Source organism: Diabrotica undecimpunctata, chromosome 3 (genome assembly GCF_040954645.1).
Source record: "Diabrotica undecimpunctata isolate CICGRU chromosome 3, icDiaUnde3, whole genome shotgun sequence".
In the NCBI taxonomy this organism is placed as follows: domain Eukaryota; kingdom Metazoa; phylum Arthropoda; class Insecta; order Coleoptera; family Chrysomelidae; genus Diabrotica; species Diabrotica undecimpunctata.
In genome coordinates, this window is record NC_092805.1 from 126,862,053 (window position 1) to 126,887,132 (window position 25,080).

General features: G+C 34.0%; 1 protein-coding gene across 2 annotated transcripts in view; it reads left to right on the top strand.

Annotated features, from left to right (window-relative positions):
• The window catches only part of LOC140437378 (probable protein phosphatase CG10417), a 28,562-nt gene extending 8,319 nt beyond the window's left edge, over window positions 1-20,243 (top strand). The window contains exons 3-7 of one of the 2 annotated variants that reach the window (XM_072526881.1): window positions 3,508-3,721; window positions 9,703-9,888; window positions 10,875-11,141; window positions 13,805-14,157; window positions 15,741-20,243. In XM_072526881.1, coding sequence (XP_072382982.1) covers window positions 3,508-3,721; window positions 9,703-9,888; window positions 10,875-11,141; window positions 13,805-14,157; window positions 15,741-16,013 — 1,293 coding nt within the window. In that variant the 3' untranslated portion in view covers window positions 16,014-20,243. Of the gene's footprint in view, window positions 1-3,507; window positions 3,722-9,702; window positions 10,048-10,874; window positions 11,142-13,804; window positions 14,158-15,740 lie in introns of both variants that reach the window. The other variant, XM_072526880.1, reaches the window with a different exon arrangement.
• Window positions 20,244-25,080: the final 4,837 nt, after the last annotated feature.

The window sequence follows — 25,080 nt, forward strand, 5'->3', positions numbered from 1 at the left end:
CTTTATTTAAAAAAAACTTTTGTATTCAGTCAAATTAACATAGCTATGCACTTTCTCGAATTATAAGAAAAATAATAACAATGTGCAGTTTTTTTATATCCAATGGTGAAATATAGGTATCATAGCTCCTACCTAAAATAAAAAAAATCGATTTAGATTTCGTATCTCAAAAATGACAAGCATGATTTTACCTTAATTTTCAGTACAGCTTATGCATAACATCTGTATGCGGGAATGATTTTTGCAAATAAAATCTCGACATTTATCGCACGATGAGCTTTCTTTCTTTTTGTTTTTGGAATATGGACATATTTTACACCTTCCCCTCTTTTTTCGTCGTTGTGGCTCTGGATTTGCGGCAGGCATTGGTTCCTGAAGTCCGGAAACTTTAAAAATGGCACTACGAATTTCTCTCGGTAAACAAGTTTGCTGAGCTCTACGAGTTAAATGGGCCTTAATAAGTTCTTGACCTAAAGTGGTTAGAAACAATCTTCTTTCCATTATTTGATTTTGCTGAACTCCATTAAAAATTACGTTAGCATTTAATCCTGCAATGTCCAAAATGCGAAACCATATTACTTGAGGCCATCTACGAGTTCTTCTGTCAGTTTTATAGCATGCGCATTTCTTATCCAATGAATCCACCCCACCTTTTGTCTCGTTGTAAAAATTTATAATCTCTGGCTTTCCATTAACCATTGTATTGGAATGATGCATAGTTGACACTAACAACACTGCACGATTTTTCTTAGGAACAAAAGATACAAGGCTCTCGCTTCCTGTAAAACCAAATAAGGCAGAATTAGGTGGCCTGTTTTTTTGGGGTTGAAATTCAGCAGGAACCTCTCTTTTATTTCTTTTTAGAGTTCCAACATATGAAATTTTATGGCTTCTCAGTTCTTTTATGAGCTCAATGGACGAAAACCAATTATCTGCTGTTATGTTTCTATTTGTACCAGAAATTGGTGGAATAAGTAGTGTCAAAACATCTAGAGTGGGGATGGGTAACTTTTTTGGATTTGCTCTGCGTGTATCTTTTCCAGTATATATAAAACCATTTAGCAAATAATGTGTCTTAGAGTCTACTAAACACTGCATTTTCAGACCGTATTTGTCTGGCTTATTTTTGAGATACATCCTGAATTGGCACCTTCCTCTAAATGCAATAAGCATTTCATCTATTGTGAGATATTCACCACAGCTATAATTGGACTGGCAATTAATTATAAACATATTATAAATATTGGATATAGCTGCCAGTTTATCTCCGTGCGCAGCAATACGTTCTTGTCTAGTAGCTGGGTCGTCAAAACAAAGGCTTCCAAGCAAAAAATAAAATCGGTTTAGTGACATGGTTGCTCGAAATATATCACGGCCAGTGCCATTCGTAGCAAATAAAGACCTTAAATCTTCATTATTGGATTTAAATACCCCAGCTAAATATAATAAGCCTAAGAAGGCCTTTAATTCAATTATGTCAAGATGATTGGTATATTGACACGATAAATTGTGTAAATTATATTTAGAAGCCATATTAGTAATTCGTTCAGTGGTTTTCTCAAGAATTTCTTTCAATATATCGTGGCTAATAATACATTCCGAAGCATCAACTGGTTTCTCTGGCATACTAGCTCGAGCTTTTCCAATAACACCAGGTAAATGACTAATTAAATTATGCTTACGTGTACGAGAAAAGGTGGGAGAAGTTTTAGACCACTTGTACCTATTTTTGCCATAAAACACATCCCTTGAGTCAGCTATATCACTTTCTTCACCCGAATATTCACTACCAGTTTCGGAATTATTAATTTGCCAAGTTTTTTCGTCATCATCGTCCCATTCCTCTTCACTGTCTGTTTCGTGATCACTGTGTTCACTAGCCTGGTCTAAAAACTCACTGTCACTATCTAGTCCATTGTCCATAATTTTTTGTCCCTCCTCTTCAAGTTCTTTCTGTGTCAAAGGACGTTTATTGCAACTACACCCCGCCATTTCAAATTACTCGTTAATTGCACTAGAAACACTTATACCATAAGCGGGTCAAAATTGACCCTATGGGTGCCTAACTCTGCAGTAGTAACAGATAAACTAACGGAATTTTCGTAGATCGATAAATCACCTACCAGTCGAAGATTAGCTGTTTATATATATATATATATTAGAAGATGTAGATATATTATTATATATATTAGAAGATGTTTCGGTAGCGAAACTTGGCATTAAAAACGCGGGGGGTCAATTTTGACCCCGCCATGGTACTTAAGGGTTAAGGAAGCATCTACTTAATATCTTTTCTCAAAAAAGAATTACAAATATTTCTTCCTGAAAAACCAAGATTCTGGTTCCTAAAAAAATATTCCTACTACTTTATTTTGGTAAATTAATGTATTTATTAAGTAGATATCTCCTTAATTTAAAATAACTTCTTTTGATCATCATTGCTTTCTTACCTATTCTTTATTTTTTCTAAAAATAAAAAGTTAGTTTTTTATATAAAAGTAGAGCTAAGATTGTTAATAACATTTATGTTGCTTTAATAAGTGGATTATAGTTTGTTATCTTATCACCTAAAGAATATGTGCCCTTGATACCTGTATTTGGATTTTTGCCACGTACCAATCTTTTTTAAGATTTCCATTTCATATATGGTGGAGGTCCATCAATACCTTTCTAGACAGAAAATGTTCTTTAAAATACAGTCTCAAGTTTATGTCATTAATTTGGTTTTTTTGTATTTTAACCATGTTTGATTGACTTTCATGGGACATGGTAGATAGCTGGGTTAGTTAGAGCATAGGCACGGATCGCTTACATCGTGGCTTCAAACTTCCCTAGTCACGTTTAATAAATAGCAATAGGCTAATGGGTAACTGCAAGACCAAGACCAGGTGTATTGGCGCAAGACCAAGACCAGGTGTATTTTCGCAAGACCAAGACTGTCAAGTCTCGTCTTGTTCTTGCATTTGGGCAACACTACGAGGCGCGAAAGAAAAGTAATACAAAAAAAAATTAAAAATGTTAGATAAATTCTAACAGCGGTACCGATCGCGGGTTAAGTACAGTTGAGTCTATGGTTCTTTACCCGTACGTCATTAATATCTAGCGAGATAAAATACATACTTTTTATCTAGCATCATTGTCTTTCGCGCATGAAACTAAAGACAAACCATCTACCGCCTCTTATTAAGTAACGGCACATGTTATTTTTATGAACGTTCTAGACTCAGTAAATTGAAAAGAGGTAGGTACCTACACAAAAACCTAAAAATTTTCTAGCCTAATAAGTTAATATTGTTCTTACATTATTCTCTTTTGGCATTTAATTTTTTTATGAATTATATGATCGTCAATGAACCAAATTTACAAACTTGAAAATTTTTGATTGAGTTTTACTCCCACAAATTATGTTTACTTGTAATGTATTTTGAAAAAGCTTCCAATATGGAGGTCGAAATAAATAAAAATGTACTCGTTTAATGATATACTAATGAGGTACAATTCTAAAAGGTTATAGAAAAATACACCAACCTAGTAAATCCAGCTCTGAAGAATCTTAAAAAAGATGGCGATAAATTTCCAAAATCTCCTAACTTAAAGAGCAAACAAGAAGATGCGGGGAGTTCATCTGGTTCATCAGCAATTTCAAATAAGGCATCTAAGGATGATTCTGGAAACTCTGAAGATGCCGCTGGGTCCAGCATTGAGGCGAAATCTACCAAAGGTTTGTCTTAATTATGAATTTTATTTATCTCTCAATTTTAAAATAATTAAACAGTTGACCATAATTTTTGAATAACTGTTCATATGGAATATCTTAAATAGAAGCAATATAAAATTAAAAACAATTTACATCCTGATTGGGTGAAATGAAATATTATATTCTGTATTGAAATTAAATCTTACCTGTCTTTCATATGAAATATTATAAGTTGTTATGGACACATCGTTGGCTTTACAACCCCATATGGGTCCTAGCATCCTTAAGAACTTTTTCTCCAGTCTTCCCATATATCTTCTATGATGTTATCAATGAATCATTTTCTTGGTCTTCCTCTTCTCTCTTATCCTCTGCTACAGAGTCTGCAACTTGGTCTCCCAGAACCTTTCTCATGGATTCCTTGACTAGCACGTGTCCAGTAAGGAATCGTGTTATAATTCTGAGCTGATTTCTGCTTGTTTTCGCAGTATTTCAGCTCTATTAGCACATGTATACATTTTTCTGTCACAGTGCAAGATTGCATAAATCTACCTGGACTAGAGAGGTATATTCTTCTAGTGGAATAGAAGTGTTTATTGAATATTTTTTACTTTAGGCCTCTATCTGGGTACTATATTGTCAGAAATCATCATCTATTCAGTATCCCTGATTTCATTTATGATGTTATTATGTCCTGATTTAACCACTATTTTGCTTAGGTAGGTTTTGCTCACAGTCTATAATATCCCATTCTCTCCTTATAACACTGTGCAAAGGAGAGAGAAGTCCAGTAGAGCCTCCATAATTTCTGTTGTTGTGTCAATCAGGGCCCCTTTGATTCCAAGACAAACAAGTTTTTGCACCTTTCTTGATTTAGGGATGGCACCTTTTTGTTGCACATTTGGCCACCATACCACTGATACATATTATGTAATTGTTGGTTTTAACACTGTGTTATAAATCGAATATATAATATAACATGTCTGGTTTTAAACCTCACATTTTTTCATGAGTGTGTCTGACTAATATTATATAACATTGCTCTCAACTGCTCTCTTGGTTATTCATTCTATCTGCTGATTCCGAGTAAGCCTCGAGTCTAGTATTACCACGAGGTACTTTACTTCACTCACCAGATTTAGTTTTGTACCATTTAGGCATACTTCAGTGTTACTACAGTCAGACCTTGGTATATATACATGGGGATGTTCTCAACCCCGACACGGCTCGTCTCAATGGCTGGTCTCAATGGCCTATGTATAAATAGATCCAAGTATAAGGTATGTACGAGGATAGATTGATATTAAACTAGCCTTTGATAGATGGCGCTACTTGATACCGAATTGGTTTCGGTGTTGACATTTGCCGTCATGACATGACGTCTGTCAAAATTTTAAGTTTTAAAAACAATTAGTTTGGTTTTTACATCCGTCAAAAGTAAGCAAATTTTGTGTTTTTGGAGAAATGGAAAAAGTCCGAGTATCGTTCAAATATCGAATATCGTTCCTCCACAAAAAGGGTAAAACGAATGTGCAAATCAAAGCCGACCTGGACGAAGTTTATGGTGAGGTTGCACCTTCGTTAGCAACAGTAAAATTTTTGAAAGCTGAATTTGTTCGTGGTCGTACGAGTGTTTTTGATGATGAGCGTCCCGGGAGGCCAAATGAAGTCACCACGCCGGAAATGATCAACAAAGTCCATGTCATGATTATGGCAGATCGTGGAATTAAGCTCCGCAAGTTAATAGAGGTCCTAAACATTTTCTACGAACGCGTACACAACATCATTTACCATCATTTGGACATGAAAAAGCTATCCGCGCGTTGGGTGCCGGTTTGCTGACAATCGATCAAATGCAAAAACGTGTAACCACTTAGGAGACGCTTTTGGCGACGATACGGGGCGATCCGAAGGATTTTTTTCGCCGATTTATCACCGTTGATGAAACCTGGGTGCATTATTACACACCGGAAACCAAAGAACAGTCGAAACAGTGGCGCAAACGCGGCGAAGGGCAGCCGAAGAAGGCAAAGAGTGCACATTCGGCCGGCAAAGTGGTGGCCATTGTTTTCTGGAATGCGAAGGGCATCGTCCACATCGACTACTTGGAAAAAGGAAAAACAATCAATGGTGAGTACTACGCAGCATTATTGGAGCATGATTCGATGCCGAATTGCGTCGAAAACGCCCCGGTTTGGAACGCAAAAAACTGCTCTTTCACCAAGACAATGCACCGGCTCACCGATCGTCACCGATCGGCCGTCGCCATGGCAAAATTACACGAATTGGGCTATGAATTGGTTGAACACCCACCGTATTCCCCAGATCTTGTCGCCAGCGATTTTTTCCTGTTTCCAAACCTAAAAAAATGGCTCGAAGGACGCCGTTTCGCAACAATTGATGAAGTCGTCGCTGAAACTTCGGCCTATTTTGAAGAGCTCGAGCAAAAGTACTATTCGGATGAGATAAAAAAATTTGAACATCGTCTTGGTATAGAGACTGCAGCTATATCATTACTGTAGATTTGTGAATTGAATATGACACAAGCACACAAACAAATACATAAACACTTTTTCTTCACACAGATTTCTTCTGCAACGAGTGCGCTCCCTAATCGCGAGGTGTAACACTATCGTGCCCAGGGAATGCATGTCACAGGGGAGAAAGCGTTGTCTTAAACGATGTTCCAGAGAGCTTGCGAACTCTGGGGTATTATAGACATATAGCACGGTAAGGTGTTCTTCTACTTTGGTATACACCAAAATAGAAGAACACCTAAGTGAAGTTCAATTTGGATTCAGAGCAAGACTCGGAACGAGGGAAGCACTTTTTAGTTTGCAAGTTGTAATACAGAGAGCCAGGGATGTCAACTGCGATATGTATGCATGTTTCATTGATTTTGAGAAGGCATAAAGTCCCACATAGGAAACTAATCGATATCCTAAAAACATCAGGACTTGATGGTAAGGATATAAGACTGATCTCAAACTTATATCTCCAACAAAAAGCAACAGTACGATTAGAAAATGAACTGTCCGAGATCTTCACAGTCGAAAAAGGAGTTTAGACAAAGTTGCATATTGTCACCAGCATTATTTAACATATACTCGGAAAACATCTTTAGAGAAACCTTGGACGAATCATAAGATGGTATTATATATTATAAACAATATTAGATATGCAGACGATACAGTGTTGCTGGCAGATAGTGCGCAGGGGCTCCAAAGGATGATGGATAACGTTGTAGAAGCATGTAACAAATACGGCCTAAAAATAATTCTATTCCTTCTGCCTTCTATTCATTTGTGAAGTAATTCAGATCTAATTTTAATTTTGTCCTGTAGTTTTATTAAATGCTTTTTTAGCTTTGTCAATATAGATATATGGTTTATAATATTTTGGTTTTTTTTTATTTTTTAGCAATAGGTATATTACACTGTCAAATTTTAGTTTTAGATAATTTTTAAATGTTTTACTTACTTATTGCTAACTTATAAAAGTACAGCGGGTTCCTAAAAAATAAAAAAAACTGATACGACTCTTAGTAAGATTTGATCATTTTGAGCACTGTATTTGATTGGTCTGACGTTATATTGTTGTATTTTTATTAAATCTAATTTATTGTGTTTATTTATTATAAAAATGTTCTAACACTTAGTTTATTTAAAGTCTTTATTTGTACAATATAACTAATTTATTTCACACTAATAATTATATAATTTATTTACATTTATTACAATACGCGCGTTACATTTTAAAAACTCGACGCGATATTATCTTCAGACTAGAACTAACTGTTTTCAACAAAATTCCCTTCTTAAATATAAAATACAGTTAATCGAGAATCCCTTCGAATTCGGACGGCGACCCTCTCGAAAATTGGCGAACAGATTTTTCAGTTGAGCGGCGAAATTACTAGAATAGAATAGAATTAGAAATAATATGTTTACAGTTTAATATGAATCATATATATTTATCGTAACAATATTATATGTATTATGACACACAAATAATAAAATAAACAATTGATTACATATTAATTCATAAATTGTAATTATTAAGGTCTAAATTTTGATATTATTTTGAATTCCTGCATTTTATAAATATTATATAAATGATAGTTTTTACATAAAATAGGGTTGTTGTTATTATTTCTATTATTATTAAGAAATAAAATAAACGACTCGACAATATATTAAAGCAAGAATTGTTACCAAATTAAAAGATAACTGGGCACTATCAGAGGCATCAAAACATTTTAACATAACATAAACAGAATCACAGTTTTTCTAATAATAAAAAATGGAGGGAACAAGAAACTCTCGAAAGAAAACGAGGGCCTGGAAGACCAAAACTATACTAAATTTAGGTATGTAAAAATAAAATTAATATTTTGTAGTCTTCAGTCCATTTTCGTGAAAGAACTATGAAATTGTCTTCTTCAGAGAGCTCTTCCCAAACCTGTTATATACCGTGCCACAAATCTTCAGCATTTTGAGGTATAAAATTACGCCGATACAACTGTTTTATAATAACCCCCCACACATTCTCGATTGGGTTTAAATCTGGACTGTAGCTGGGCCATGGTGAGGTTTCGATATTGTTATTCTGGAAACACTGGTTTATTATATTTACAGTGTGAACAGGACCATTATCTTGTTGGAGGATAAAATTATTTTCTGTATACAACTGTTCTACACTGGGGAACATGATGTTTTCTAGAATATTCAGATAAGTCTGCCCAACAAACCTGCCATCAATACGCCATACCATTCCCATTCTTCTAGATGAAATCCATCCCACACATTGGCGCTAAAATGACCAGCTGCTCGATATCTATCGACATATAGATAGAGGATTAAATATATTATTATCTGGTCTATACACCCCTTTTTAGAAGATTGAAAAATGTTCTCATCTGTAAAATTACCCTGTCCCAAAAATCTTGATTTTGTAGCCGATGGTTTTAAGCAAATATGTCTTGATTGCTTTTGTTGTGGTGTAAGAGCTTGTTTTTTTTTGCTGCAGTTCGGTACCTAAGACGCGATGCTTTAATTCTGTGCCAAGTTGTTATCTTTCTTCCCGGAAATTGTGACATAATTCTTGCAGTTTTCGCAGCTTCAAAAGGATTCTCTTCTAATCTCTCCAAAAGCGTACGATCTTCATGAGCGGTAGATATTTTTGGTCTTCCAGAACCTTGCTTTCTTTCGAGAGTTTCTTGTTCTCTCCATCTTTTATTAATATTAAAAACTGTTGTTCTGCTTCCGTTAAAATAGTTCGCTACGGCAGATAGTGACCAATCATCTTCTAATTGACAGATGACACTGATAGTATGTAAATAATAAGTATTTATCCTTCAAAACACAATGCTCAATTTTCTACAAAATACGCTTTAAGAGTCGTATCAGTTTTTTTAGGAACCAGCTGTACATGTTTTTGTATTTTAATACTAATAAATACTCTACTCTAATCAACAAGTATACAGTACTGACATAACTGCCCTATGCTACATGTTTTCAGTTGATTCACAGTTTATTTGGTTATACTTTATTAACACTTGTCTTATTTATCATAGGACGTTCTCGATCAGTCATTGGTACGCTAAATGTCATGGTTGAGAACGCACATATATACATACATATGTTTATACATTTATTCGCGCATAATATATATCATGGGACCAAAAAAAAAAACTGATACATCTATAAACAAACAGAAGTCGTCAGGAAGGCATTAGGTTGAAGAGTAATTTAATATAATTAGTGACTTGCTTTCCTAGGAAATTCAACCATTTCAATGACTACTAGAAATGTTCGTCCTTAGGAAGTTCATTTGTTGTATGTATTGAAAAGCTATTGAAAAACAGGAAATCTGTATAAAGCAAAACGGTTTCAATAAAAAATTAGATTACTGATTAGAATAACCATTTACTTTTGATTAAACTGATACTCAATTTAGCAGAATAATTTTATTTTTTACAATTAATTCGCCTTTCTTGTGTTTAGAATCTTCAAGTCCAGAAAAGAACGGGTCAATTCCAGAGATTAAGATTACTTCATCAGAAAGTCCAGAATCGAAAGATGTAACTTCAGAATCTCAGGCGACACAGAACGGAGAGGCATCGGAAGACGTTGAGAAAACGAATGTTACCAGTACAATTCCACAAGAAAATGGGGATGTCAGTAATAAAGGTAAAGGAAAAGCCCCGATACCAAAATCTCCCCAAAAACCTGCTGTGACTAGGCCTAAAAGAAATGCTAAACAGTTATATAAGAAGCTTTTGGACTTCAAACCGGAGGAAGAAAGCGATAGTGAAGATGAAGATGATACCACATTTGAAGGTCCAAATGGTAAGATGATTGGGTAACTCTTTTTATGGCGTTTTCGTTGTTGGATTGGCAATCTTCATGACTACCAGTTCTAACAACTATGAACCATATCTCCTGATTAGGTTAGGTGGGATTGCATTAAAATATCTAGGGTGCTGTAAGAACAAAACACTAAAATTATATGTTAAAACTATAATTTCATCGTGGATGTTTGTCGATCTAATCCGAATTAATATTGGAAATGAGATTATCAAATAATCTTTGTATTTCATTTTTATTGATATTTTAAGATTTTTTGGCTCATAAATAGGAAGCCTAATCAAGTGAAAACCAATAAAGTGGTCAGAATTACATTGAATAGAAAAGATGTTTTATATTGATCTGATATAAGATCAAGATGGGTATGTAATGCTGTATGAACAAATTTGAAGGATTTAAATTAGATACATACATTAGTTGCAAAGCAGATATCTTGCTGATTAAGAAGTTACTTAGCAATTTTTTGGCCTATCACGTCCTAACACCCTCCTTGTTTATCCCAGAACGTATCATTATTATTAAATGAGCTTTCACTAACTCTTTTATCTAATGAGAATAAATGACAATAAAGATAATAATCGATTATTTAGACGAAAGTTTTGTGTTATCTTAATTCAGCAATTTTTTGTTGCGAATTTTTTACACTTTTCCTACATATTTTTTTTTTTGTTTAATTTATGTAAGTAATATTTTTTGATTATTGATCGTTATATATTCTCGATATCTTCTCAATGTGTCTTAATCGCCATTCTATTCTTATCAATTATCTGAACAATTTTCATATTAATGTGCCTCTAATCCTATTATAGAGGATTCGTCAGATGATGAAGCCGACGTTAACGTTGCAATAGAAGCAGAAGGTTCCGAAGAAGAGTGTGAAGAATCAGGTGAAGAAGAAGAAAGTGAGGAAGACGAAGCAGATGATTACGAGAACGCGGAAGATTCGGAATTCGCAAGAAATATGAAAGATGAGCCAGGATCTGATAGTGGATGTACTGCAGTAGTAGCACTTTTGAAAGGAAATGAATTGTATGTTGCTAACGCAGGTGATTCCAGATGTATTGTTTGTAGAGACGGTAAGTAAATTTAATTTTAAACACTACAAGGTATTGAATTATCAGTGTCCGATTGGAAAATCCTAGCATTGTACAGAAAACATTGTCCACTTCTAGTATTTACTGTACAATCTAAGCAATAGACATAATCGTCGGACTTTGTATAAAAGAATTGCTGTACAATGTTCGAATTTCAATAAGTAGCGTTACATCAAAGTTTGGGAGAATATGACAGATATCGATTCATATCGATTTTTACGATTATTCCCCATTTGTTATTAAAAACAAACATCAATGAGGTTATAAATCCATAATTAATCAGGGTTTCTGGCTTCTGGAGTGTAGGATTAACTTATTTTAAATTATTATCATACACATCTCTTGAAAATCTGAAATCTTCCCTGTATTATAGTGAAATGAAGTCTTGAAGCTTTGAAATGTTTTACTAAAATTATCACTTTATTGTAGAACAATTGGACCCTGTTATACAACAAGGAACCAACTGACATTAACTTAGTTTTGAGAAAATCAAGAAAAATGTTTTATTTATTTGAGGAAATTATTTGGATATAAAAATAATAAAAACCGACTCAAAAGTAAACACGTTTATTATAACTTATGGATATTAATGCTATAATCAAATTAACATCGAAAAAATTAACTCCTAAGTAAGAAAAAAATCACGTGGGTCTTTGTTGTTAAATATAACATTAACAATCCGCATCTGGTTCGAAATCTGGATTTCCGTTAAATCCGTCTATATCCTCGATTATAGTATTATCTGCTATAAGATTTGTATAGAAATCGTGGTAACTTAAGGGTATTAAGTGAAGATAACTTTGTATATCTTTAAGTTTTGCTTCCGAAACTGGCTTTCCTTTAGGCCACAATGGTTCCAAATACGTGGCAAACTGTTACCCAGTTGAAGGTTTTCTTCCTGTTCTCTTTTTTGTGCTTACTTCTGTATAATCTTCAGTGTCTTTGTTTTTTAGCCGTTTAAAAGCCGTTTTAAAAAATATGCTATAAGGCTTATCTTTACACAATTTAATTTCTTTGGTTTGTAACCAACTTATTGTCTCGTTGTTTTTATTTTTTTTTCTGTTGGTGATTTGTTTTTCTAATTTTGCGGTACTCAAAAAATCTTCTTGTGTTATAATATTTACATTAATGGGTCGTTTTTGTCTACAAGTTTTCATTATATTGCTATATTCCCCAGGTGAAAATATATTATGTTGCCTTTTAAGTGCACATTCCACATCTCCAAAATCACTATAATTTGGAAGAAACTTATGATCCGGAACTAAAAATCTCAACCTGATAGTCTTTAAATGCTGTGATTCCTCTAGAAGACATTTTAACAGAAGTACTATTTTAATGTTCCTGTTTTGACCCACGCAAGAGTCGCTCCACAGAATAATGTGCTCAACTTTATCGCTAACATTACTAAAAATATATTTTCTTAGACAAGACCCCACTTCTTGAGCTCCACGGCCTGCCTGTCCTTCGAGCTATAAATGAAAAGTGGATTTTTTTGCATACCTGCATAAATTCCGCAATTATATACCCATAACTGTCGTTTATAAAATATAATATTTGAAGATATACGAGGTAAAGGCAGCGTTTTTTTCTAAATCAAAGGTCAGAGTTTCTATTTGTTTATCTTCTATTGCTTTGGGTCAAGGTTCATTTGTTTTCTTCCTAATTCAGCCTGTTCCAAATGCAGTTCCTGTCTAACAATATCCTTTTTCATCATCTTTAATATTCTGTATCTTAATTTTAAAGGCATCACATTTCAGGTGTCTTTTTTGGCTTTTTTAGTCGCAAGTTAAAATCATTCAAAAAAACTCTTTTAAAAGTCGAGAAACTGGCATGATTTTCTATTTTTGGTTTGTAAAAATTATACATTATTGATAAAGTAGTTCCTTCTTGCAAAAATTCTTGGTCCATTTTAAGTGCTCTGCAGTAATGAGATACATACCGTGGAAACTGGTTTATATGGTTAACTATAATATTTCTTTCATCTGCTGACATTTTGTTGTACCCACCGCTGACTCCTCGCGGATCAAATGTAGTCAAAGTTCTTACTTTTTGAAGATCAGTATTTATGCTCTTAGTTGACACTTGCAATGTATTGGTATACATATTTCTACAAACTATTACTTTATTTATAAAGTATTTTGGGTTTTATTTATAAGTTTATATCCCAAAATAAGATAAAAACCCAGAATAAACTGGTATTGAGATTTCGTAAAAATGTTCCTCTTACGATGGTCTTCTCCTCGTTATTCTTTGCCTAATGAAAAATTTAACTGTTGATTCCAGCAACATTTAGACAACTATAAAAAAACGACCATTGGTCAGCTTCTTCTAGTTCTTGCGGTCAGTTGCGTTATTGGATTGTTTCGTTTTTTATAAATGGTTCCTATTGTCAGATATCAACTAAAAACAATCAGGTTCTTTGCTCGCATTTATTTTACTTTTCACTTTGCAAATATATGATAATATAAAATATAAAATATTAGTTTTATAATCAAGATAAGTCAATAAATGGTTTTAAAGCCGATTTTGTAGAACACTGTTAATTACACAACAATTTACTTTACATGTTCTTTGACCACGCATATGTATTATAATAAGTGCTCCATAATATTAAACTTTCGTTTACTAAATCGTTATGTTTTTAGGTAAGGCGATAGACATGAGCTTCGACCACAAACCTGAAGACGAACCAGAACGTGAACGGATAGTCAAGGCAGGTGGAAGTGTTACAGGTGATGGTAGAGTTAATGGTGGTCTGAATCTCTCACGGGCGATAGGAGATCACGCGTATAAACAAAATAAAGATTTATCTGATAAGGAACAGATGATTACAGCATTACCGGATGTCAAAACGTTGACTATTAATCCCGTCGAGGATGAATTTTTAGTTTTGGCTTGCGACGGAATTTGGAATTTCATGTCTAGTCAAGAAGTAGTTGATTTCATTAGGCCGAGAATATTGGAATCAAAATCCAAGCTCTCGACTATATGTGAAGAGGTACGTATGTAGGTTAAAATTCATATTATGTTACACAACTTTTATAATTTTCAAATTGGATTTTTATTTATTTATTGTATGGTCATTCAAACAAATATCTAGACTCTAAAATTGCGAAACGGAACTCTAATTTGGTCAATGGCTTTATATCTCCACAGTCACATTGCGGGCATGCTGCGTGTCAAATGTATGCAACATGTAAGTGCATGTGCTGTGTCGAGTTCGGTTCCATGTGTCTTGCTTGGACGATTAAAACCTGGCTTCTCGGCAATGCATGGAATGTTAGTATTTTGGAGTGCAGTCCATTCCAGGGGCCATGCGTTCATGATATTCAATACATCTTGAAAATAATGCTTGATGATTTTATTGGTGGATTTATAATGTAATTGGTAAATAAATAATTGGTAATGTTCGTATCCACAATATCTTGGCGACTCAGTTGATTTCTGTTGTCCATGAAGTTTTTTCGTATTCACGTGTAAGGGCATTAACTGATCGCAGATCTGGTTGTAGAATATGACGAATAATGGGGAGTGGAGTATTCATATAAGGCAGATCGCACTAGAAAGTACAGTAAGGCTAACACAGGCACCTGACTCATCATCATAGCCATTAACATCTTAGCAGATGTGTTGTGGTTCATCGTTGAACTTCAGCATCTCGGATACTTTGATTAATGATATTTTTCCACTGGTCGCGGTCATCTGTTACATGTATTACCTCAGTATACTGTTTGTTCCTACTACTGTACTCTGAGGCCTTCCTTGGATCACCAACCCTCCATTTTGTGATCACTTAGATGGATATCACCAAAGAACTTTAAAATAGTACTAGAGAGACGCCAATTGGGTTTAATTTCATCTAGAACCGAGACTAGACAGAACTATTTTGTCATATGCCAAAAAGCCACATAATGGAAGATGTTCCAGAATAGTAAAAGGAACTTAGTGTAGCTTACTAGGCCGAAAGTAAGCTATAAAGTTATTACAAACTTCTGCTCGCTATGCAAAAATGTAGTTGTCTGCAACTACAGAGCAATTGATCGCCTACGCCATAAATGCCTAGAATGAGTATTTTTAAAACCTGACCAAACGGATAATATGGTTATATAGGTTTTCTTAGAATCCTGGATCTGTTGGGCCATTCATAGATATAGGGCAAAGGATAGGATATATGTAGACAAAAGATATACGAGGCCAATCAACCTCTTTGAAATCTACAACCTTTGTTTTGAAAGCATTTCGTTGTAGTCTCCACTTGCGAAAATATTTATTCATTTTTCTACGTTGTATGAGAACATCTTCAGTGATTTCTAGTGTTCTACACCTTAAGTAAGGGTTTAATCGCCAGCGTAGCCGAACTTTTTTAAATTTTATAGTGCAGCGTATATTGATCCTTGTCTTCTGCTTATAGTGCCGTGCACCTATAGTGTGTTTTCGAATTATCTTAATGCCAGACGTCTGTCTTTTGCGGCATCAACTGAGATTACTCCATTAAAGTTTTTGGTTAATCTGCAATGAAGAAAGAAAACTAACAGTTTCTAGTTATAATTTATTTAAATAACCATTTAAATTTTGTTTCAGATGTTCGATCATTGTTTGGCGCCCCATACTTTAGGAGATGGCACGGGTTGTGACAATATGACAGCGATAATAGTCCAATTTAAAACGAACATTTTAAAAAGATCTGCCTCCCCCGTTCCTATCAAAAGTGATATAGTAAAAAAGATAAAGACTGAAGAAACGGTAAAATCTGAATCTGGTGTGACAAAGAACGAAGATGCGAGTAAAACAGAAACCGGTGTGGAAAAGACTGAAGATGATTCGCTTAAAATGGAATCCGGGACGGTCGCGTGAAAAAAAAATTTATTGTTACTGTAACCATTTAACGAAGATTGTCCCATTGAAAATTTGCTCTGGTTTGATAAACTTGGATCATACTTATAGAATTGTTAATCTTGGACATTTTAATAACCCATCACAGCTATTTATTGTAAGAAACATCTGCTCAAATTATTTTTTCAACTTTGAGTAGAGAACTGTTAAATATTCAACACTCGAGTCTTTATCATGTTAGATTTCTTGAAATGTTATCTATGGTTAGAAGATTGATATTGTAAAAAAGCTGTTCTCAATTAAATCAACATTATTATCGTAACGAAATTGGCTAATAATATTACTTTTATATTTGGTACTCATCTTCAGAAAAAATTTAAACACACAGGCAGGACCTTTAGACAATCAATGCAAAATGAAATTATTATATTACATACACTAGATAATTACTTCGTCAATCTTTTAGAAGACTCAAGAACAATTTTAAGGAGCACAGTCGAAACATTCGTATTGATGTTATCTATTACGTATTTTTTTAACCAGAACATTAAATTATTATCAAAGCATTGGTTTTGAAATGATATAATGTTTGTTTTTGCAGCAGTTTGTTGACAGTTTACAAACATGTGCGATGTTTCTTGTTAAAAAATTTGTAATTGCTTTAGAAGCAAAGGTACAGTATAATTAAAAATAAATTCAAGTTGTCCATGGTAAAACAATGATAATCTGAAATGGAACAATCTATAAGAATAGGTAACAGTATGTCTATACTTATGTTATTTCCAATTAGTTTTGTAAAAAGATGTTTTTAGTTAAGCATTTTTTCTTGGTAAGTTTAATACCATCGGGTACATAGATTGCTTGTTAGTATTTTGAAATTATTGCAGGGAATATAATTTTGTTATGATACTTTGTATTGCCAGAAATGGTCGATATTTCTTTCGTTTCAGTTCCAGTTCATAAAAGAGTTAAAGTGTTACTGTATATAAAAAAACGTCATTCTTAACTTACATTCCATAGTTTTATAAAAATGTATGAACTTATTAATATGATCCCTCTCTTTCTTTTATGTTCTTTAAAATCAACGGCAACCCAGTGATTTTAAAACTGAAATTAAACACTAAAAGTCATATTTAGTGGGAAGAAAAGGCAAAAATTGATAAATTTTGCTTCAAATTCCAGGTGTTTTAGTTTTCGTTATATTTTACTGGAATAATACCGCTTAGGACCCTGTTATACGAGCGCTAATCTCGCGTTAACAACCCAACCGGACAATGCACTACCATGGAGTAAATTATAATAACGACATTGTCGTCGGTGAGTCCGCGTTATCCCGCAAGCGTTGCTAGTGCGGCCGGTCACGTTAGTAGCAGCGCGCAGTTCACGCGTTGCATGCATCAAGTTATACGTGGCGGTGACAAAGCGGCCAAAATTATCTCAACGCGACGCAACTACAGTCACGTATAACGTGGAAATTATGCGCCCTGTTTGCCGCGTCATCAACGCGATGGCATTAGCCCTCGTATAATAGCTCCCATAGTTAAGGAACATAAACACTTAAAAGTAGGTTTCGATTTGCAGGTTGGAAGTTTTAGAAACGCAGTTAATTTTTTAGGATTTATAGGCCATGGTTTGGAATTATTTCTTCCTGTCGTTTCGTTTTCAACGGCGACTGACATATATGGCACAAAGGCGATGCTGCAATAGACGTAACTATCTAATCACTGATAATAGCTCATTGACGATTAGTTGCCGTATTGCACATACGTCGATTTAATGGATTTACCCGGCCAAAATTATTTTGCTGCATATTTCTACTAAAACTCGTGCAAATCAAAGAAAAAAAAATTTGTTTTTAAAAAATTGGCATCTATTTTTCGTGAAAAAAAAATCAAACTCTTAAATAAACAAAAAGAATACATGTTTTTATTTATACCTCAGACACTGGTGACTGATATATATGGGACTCAGGATTTGGTTCACCAGGTAACAGCATTTGAATTGTTTCAGGGCAACATGACCCTTTTCTGTACCCGTTTCTTGCTGTTTAAAATGATTAATAATGGGTCAGACGTTACGGTCGGTGTCATGTGGTGCCATCCATATAGATCAATCATATTCATCAAATTTTGCACGCCTATTTTATAACCGCTTGAAATTATTCCCAATATAATCTTCAATCTATATATTAATTCAAAATCAACTTTTATTATATCGGTAATTAATTGAGGATTTTCAAAGAGTCTTCGGCTAGTATTGCCGTCATTAGTGTTCCCGAAATTGGCTTTTGGCATGTCGACTAAAAATCCAGTTTTTTCTGATTTTTTTTTGTAAACACTTCTAACTCCTTTTCTTCATAAGTTCTCTTCTTCAACGAAACTGATTTCTTCGTTCGTTACATCAGTAATTTCTTTCACAAACCTTAATCGTCTAGATCTGGAATGTATAGGCGAGGACTGTGTTGTGCATTTTTTTCCTTCTTTGCCACATTCGAGGTAAAACAAAAGAAACTTATCGTCAAATTGCTGTTCATATCTGGCTTGTTGAGATCCGTTATAACCCCATTTACAAATAATTTTTAAAGAATTGCTTTCTTTGTCATTTAGAGAACAAAGGATTTCTTCTAACGCCATTGATAACCGTTATGCGGTGTTGTCTATCAAACTTTGTAAACTGATTTCTGCGCAAGTACTTATAACCTTTATGCAATCCGTGGGCGGGTAGCATTGTTTTTTTTTTCCTTCAACATGAATAAAATAGTTTATTTGTATGTCTAATAATTTCATATTGTCATACTGCACGAGTTGGAGGGTTTGTAATCTCTTAGTATTTTTGAAGTATTCCTTTTCCCTAGAGCTTGTAATGTTGTCTATGCTGTTGCTAAATGCTAAAGAACATATTTCTTATATTTTTCTTCTTTTAGTCTTTTCACTGGATCTTCAAATTATTTTAAAAGTTGACTACTGAGCTTAGAGAACAAAACGTCACTGACAGCGAACTGCGCGCGCATTTGCACGTGCGCGGTGAACAGTTTTGAAGTGGGAATAGTAAGTTTTTGTTAAGACAAACCATCGTTTGACTCGCAGATCTTTCTTTAATTTTTAACGTCTATTTTGAAATTTGAATTTTGACCGGCTAATTATTTAAAAATAACGTATGAACTCAAGAAAAAATAATTCCTGAACACTGCCTATAAACTCCGAGAAGATTGTATTATTACAAAGCACCGACTGCGAAAGCTTACACTCCTTGACAGTTTATTTTGTTGGGTGTCTGATTTTTTTTTGTTTTTTTCGGTCTCTAGCTGCTTTATTTCATCTAGGGGTTTTCCTTTATACTTCTTCTATTGAGTCCAACGACTCCTCTCCGCATTCTCATTCGCGCTTTTGTCTAGATCTTCCTATACTCATAATCTTAACATTTTTCTTACTTTCAGTAGTGTATTCCTTTATTTAGCAATTAGATCTTGCTCACATTTATGTTCCTTACAATCGTCTTAAATTTTATTAGGACTAGGAAAATACAAGAAGAAAAGAGACGGTTATTACTCACTTTCAACGACTTTCTAAACCTTCATTTCATTAATATGAACAAAAAATGCTGAATACAAATTTATTTATTTATTTTACAAGTCAATATGTACTGTTTTATAGCTTTTACTTTTAAATGTTGTTAGAACTATCATACGTCTTCAATGTTAGCCGTCAGGGGTATCGGCACGTGCCAATTAACGCCAAAAGTTTATAGACAAGAGGGATTATGGTTGTAAAGAGATTTAAAAGTTAAAGTCATAAAAACATTTTATCTTGATTTGCGCTATAGTAATTTTTGGTGCGTTGGCGAAATCATTATCGTTAATATTCAAAATAAATTTGTCGATAATTTCAACAATAGTAGTAATAAGTCATAGTATGATTTTCATATCGACTAAATTAGTATTTTACAAATATATATGACCTTTGCAATAATTTTTCTGTTATTTATTATTAATTTGGTATTATTTCCACACAGATATGCAAATAGATATTACAATGAGTTTTGGTATGAAAAAATAAGAAAAAATGTATTATTTTAATATTTTTAGATGACTGAAATTGCTATTTGAACAATAAATACCCCTCTTTTTCTTTTGTCTTTGTACATGCCATGGTAGAGGTGCCTTCAGTTGAAAATGCCCGTGGCTATTTTCATTTTGTAACATAATTGTATTTTTATGTAGTTTGTATTAAAATAAAATTTGTGAGTTTTTTACTTAGTTTTTTATTTGCGTTGCCACAGCGGTATAATATATATTTTTTTCTAAGTTTGAAAATAAAAATGGTAAATTTTAAACAAGCGTATGACTCTGTAAACAGGGATACACAGTGGAAGGTAGTGGTAGAAATAGGAGTGTCCTGAAAGGTCAGATGTGTGTGCAGAATTCAATATGTGCACATATCAGAATTGGCAGCTGTACATCAGATAAAACGTGTCTAAGACAAGGCGATCCACTTTTTTCTTTGTTTATTCAACTTAGCTTTCCTTGACGATATCAACACAATTCACCAAGATTCGAAAGAAATTTTTACCCTTTTTGAAAGCGCCAGGGAAATAGGCCTTAAGGTCAACGAAGACAAGACCAAGAACATGGTATTTATCAAAAATCCAAGACTGAGAATTAGACAAAACATTTCGATAAATGAATACAATTTCAAAGTTGTCAAAGAATTCAAATACTTGGGAGCAGTAATAACAGCCGAAAATATTGTTCTGAAGCTATTTTCTTGTGGCATTTTAAAGTAATTACTATTTTAATGGGAATAAGGCAGAATTTAAGGTATAAATAAGTTTATTGACGTTTCAATTTACCCTTCGGAAATCAAAATACAAACATTAATAATATAAACAAATTTTGTTTTTTGTTAGTTGGTGAAAAATTCTTCTAATAATTTAATTTTATCTGACTCATTTATATTGACAATTCAGACATACATTTTACAGTAGACGACTTTTAAATAATATTGATGAGTTGCGTTCCTGGAACGACTTTATTGTAAAATAGTTCATTCGATTCAACTTTGAGAATATCCGTCAGAAATATTCAATTGTGGCTTATTATCATTAAAATAATAAGCCGAAAATAGTTATGAAAAAGATGTAGCAGCTAGAAGCATGTCATTAAATAGAACGTATTACTCCTGGAGGAGTGTGCAACTGCACACCGCTGTCGGCGCCCATGGTGCAGATGGTATATTATTAGCATATATAAATAATGCTAAAATTTTTAATTCAATTTATAACACCGGAGTGATTTCCACAGATTGGGTCAAATCCATCTTTGTCGCAATACCTAAAAAACACAATGCGAGAAAATGCAAAGAATATTGATTAATTAGCCTAATGAGCCACACTCTTAAAATTTTCCTAAGAATACTTCACAACAGAATTAGACCCAAATGCGAAGATCTCGAAGATACCCAATTTGGTTTTAGAAATGCTATGGGAACCAGGGAGGCACTTTTTGCGCTTAACATTACAAAAATGCCGTGACCAAAGAAAAGATGTATTTGCATGTTTCGTGGACTTCGAAAAGGCATTCGATAAAGTACAGCATGTAAAATTAATGCAAATACTGAATAATATCGGAATAGATGACAAGGATATTCATGTCATTAAAAATTTGTACTGGAATCAAACTGCTATCGTAAAAATTGGAGATAACTACACCGATGAAATCTCCATACAACGAGGAGTCAGACAAGGTTGCATTTTGTCGCCAACATTGTTCAATGTTTACTCGGACCAGTTATTTAAAAAGGCACTTGAGAGACAACCATATGGAATAAAAATCAACGGGGAACTACTTAATGTGATTAGATATGCAGACGATACAGTAATTCTTTCAGATAATATTGAAGGTCTCCAAATTCTGCTTGATCGTATTCACGAGGTAGGAGAGGAAATGGGCATAAACATAAATTCAAACAAAATAAAATTTTTAGTGTTTAGTCGTGACCCACATCCCGATGCAAAGCTTCAATTAAACGGAGCCAAGTTCAGAAAGTCCACAAAATGACATATTTGGGAACTGTGATAACCAACTAGTTGCAGACATAGAAATAAAACATAGAATAGCAATGACTAAAACTACTTTTATGAAAATGAAGTCATTGCTTTGCAATAATCATCTCAGTTTAGAACTAAGACAAAGAATGGTTAAGTGTTAAGTTTGGTCTGTACTTTTTTATAGTGCAGAAGTGTGGACGCTAAAAGTATCGATCATGAACAAAATTGAAGCATTGGAAATGTGGGTTCATAGACGAATGCTGAAGATACATTGGACAGCAGGGAAAACTAATGAAGAAGTACTAAGGATCGTCAACAAAGATAGAAAACTGCTAAAGACCGTTAAATTCATCGAAAAATGTCTTATCTGGGACATATAGTTAGGGGAAGTCGATATAAAATATTACAACTGATCCTTAAAGAAATCGAAAACAAGTTTCTTGGTTAAAAAACATTCGTGAATGGACACAGATAATCAATGCAGGACAATTATTCCATATTGCAGAAGATCGAGAAGCCTTCGCAATGGTGATCGCCAATGTCGGATAATTCTGATATGGCACGCGAAGAAGAAGAAACTCTCCTTGTACCTTTCCTTGCAAAATTAGTTTGGGAATGTATGCTATAATTGCGCTATTTGGAAAAGTGATTTCATCGTTTGAAGTCGGAGAAGCGGGGAAAGACGTATGGAAATCCAGTGGCGTACACTCACTTTATTTCAACATTAATTATATCGTTTATAGATAGAAAACTATGGTTATATTTATTTTATTTGTTGATTATTACATATTTATATAATCTTATATTATTTATTTCCTTTTTTTTCTAACTTTAAAACGGTCTCTGGAATAGAGATCGAAACGTCAGTAAATTAATAAAGTAAGGCTTATTCCCAACATTATTTCTAATAATACAGAACGCCATAGAAAACGCCAAAAAGCTATAGAACTGTTACAAATGGCCGCTTGGCTAAAATTTGATGCCATTTTTCTGCTGACAATTCCTTCATATCGAATCACTACCTTCTCTTCTGACGTTAACATTTTCCGTCTCTTTTGCGGCTTTTCATTTTTTGAATTAATATCAGAATTTTGCTGTCTTGGAACAACTCTGTTGTTTGTCCATTGTATTTCAATAATCATAGCATATAACTAAAAATTCACTATAAAACGACAAACTCCAATAACACTCGGATTATCACCACAAACTTCAACCGCACAAAATGTAACAGAAGTAGTCCCGCCAGCACCGCCTATGTAAATGAACGTTTCTTGCTTCGACAGGTGCGGTGGTGTTGCCATTACGATACTTTACAATTCCCAAGTTGACAAGTCTTTGAAACGGAATGGGAATAAAATGTAAAATATCGATTTTTATTTTATAAACTTAAATATGTAACGAAACAGAACATGTAAATACAATTTATTTCATTACAATTTTGTGCTCAATTTTTACTATTAAAAAAACTCATTTTTATGGCGGTAATAATCGCTGCGTTGAAGAATTCAGGTTTGTATGACCATAAATGCTACTTGTGAACAAGAGTCGGCTACACTGTACGGCAGCTCGTAGTCAAGTCTGCTATAGAGAAGCACAAATAAATGTACAAATTATACATTGTGTGATTTCTTATGAGAAAACGCAAATTAAACTTTTAGTTTTTTAACAATGCAGTTGGTAAAATTCATTCATTCGTGGCAACGATCAATGACATTCACCACAACACGTAGTCTAACTATAAGTGGTAGATTACAAGCAAATAGTAAATTTTCAAGTTCGACAAATGTTGTTCTTGCATAATTGATTATAAGTTTAACTTCTTCATCCTAGTTTTCCAACTAACAGCTTGATCGTGGAGCCCAGTATTTAAATTATGATACCTATATTTTCGTCAACTGTGGAGATGGTATTGATTATGGGCCCCCGATTTATCACCTTGGGTGAATATTCTAAAATAATTTATACAAGCTAGGGTCTGCTTTATTGTGAAGAACGAGAAACTGAAACATTTTATTCCAGGCTCCACAATTCACACTCAAAAATGAAAGAGGCGGAGTAGAAGAACGGGAAAATTTAAATGAGCTTTTAACCTATTTGGCTGTAGGTCGCTGCAAATTATCAAAAACCGCGCTAGTCTCTTCGGCATCTATCCCTAGTACGGGTGGTTATTCCTAAAGAGAAAAGAGGAATAAAATAGTTCACGCAAGAAAAGAACAAATTCTCAATCAATAGTACCGTAAAAACCCAATCTTATGTACATACATAAATAGAACTAACTGACCCAAGTTGACAATACTTTAACGCATTACAATAATTCAAATAATAATTATCATATTATGAGGGTTGTGTTTTTAGTTTTGCATATAGCCATTAAGACAAAAAATATATAGACTTAAAGTACTTTATTGCTTTTCAAAATATGTCCCAAGATCGATACACTTTTGCGTACGTTCAAACCAAATGGTGAAACAGTTATTCCAGTCTTCAGTTGACAGCTGCAAAAGCGCTCTGGCGACTGAAATGCCCACGCATTTAATTCTTGATCTTTAGAACGTGAAGAATTCGTTTGAACTTAGGACTATACGGTGGATCGTTTAACAATTCGAAGCTAAAAAACCCTTTGGCTTTTGGGCAGCGTAAGCACTTGCATTGTACTGATGTAGGATGATTCGCCGTTGTGTGTTGCTTTGTCGGAGTTTCGCGTTAACTTTTGGTAAACAAACGGTTATATACCAATCAGAAGTAACCGTTCTTCGATCTTTTAAAGCAATTGTTGCCACATGACCAGATTTAGACATAAAAGTTGCGACCATTTTCTTTGACACACTTCAAGAACGGATCACTTTTTTCTCATCGTGAAACACCCACACAGCGGATTGGCGTTTATTTTCCGGTTCGTAGGAGTAAATCCAGGATTCATCGCCACTAACAATACTACATATAGACGTTTTTGATACCAATTGAGTCGAACCGCTTTTTGCTGTTTTGTGAGCAAATGAGGGATCCAACGGGAAACCAACTTCGTAACACCCATTTCTTCATG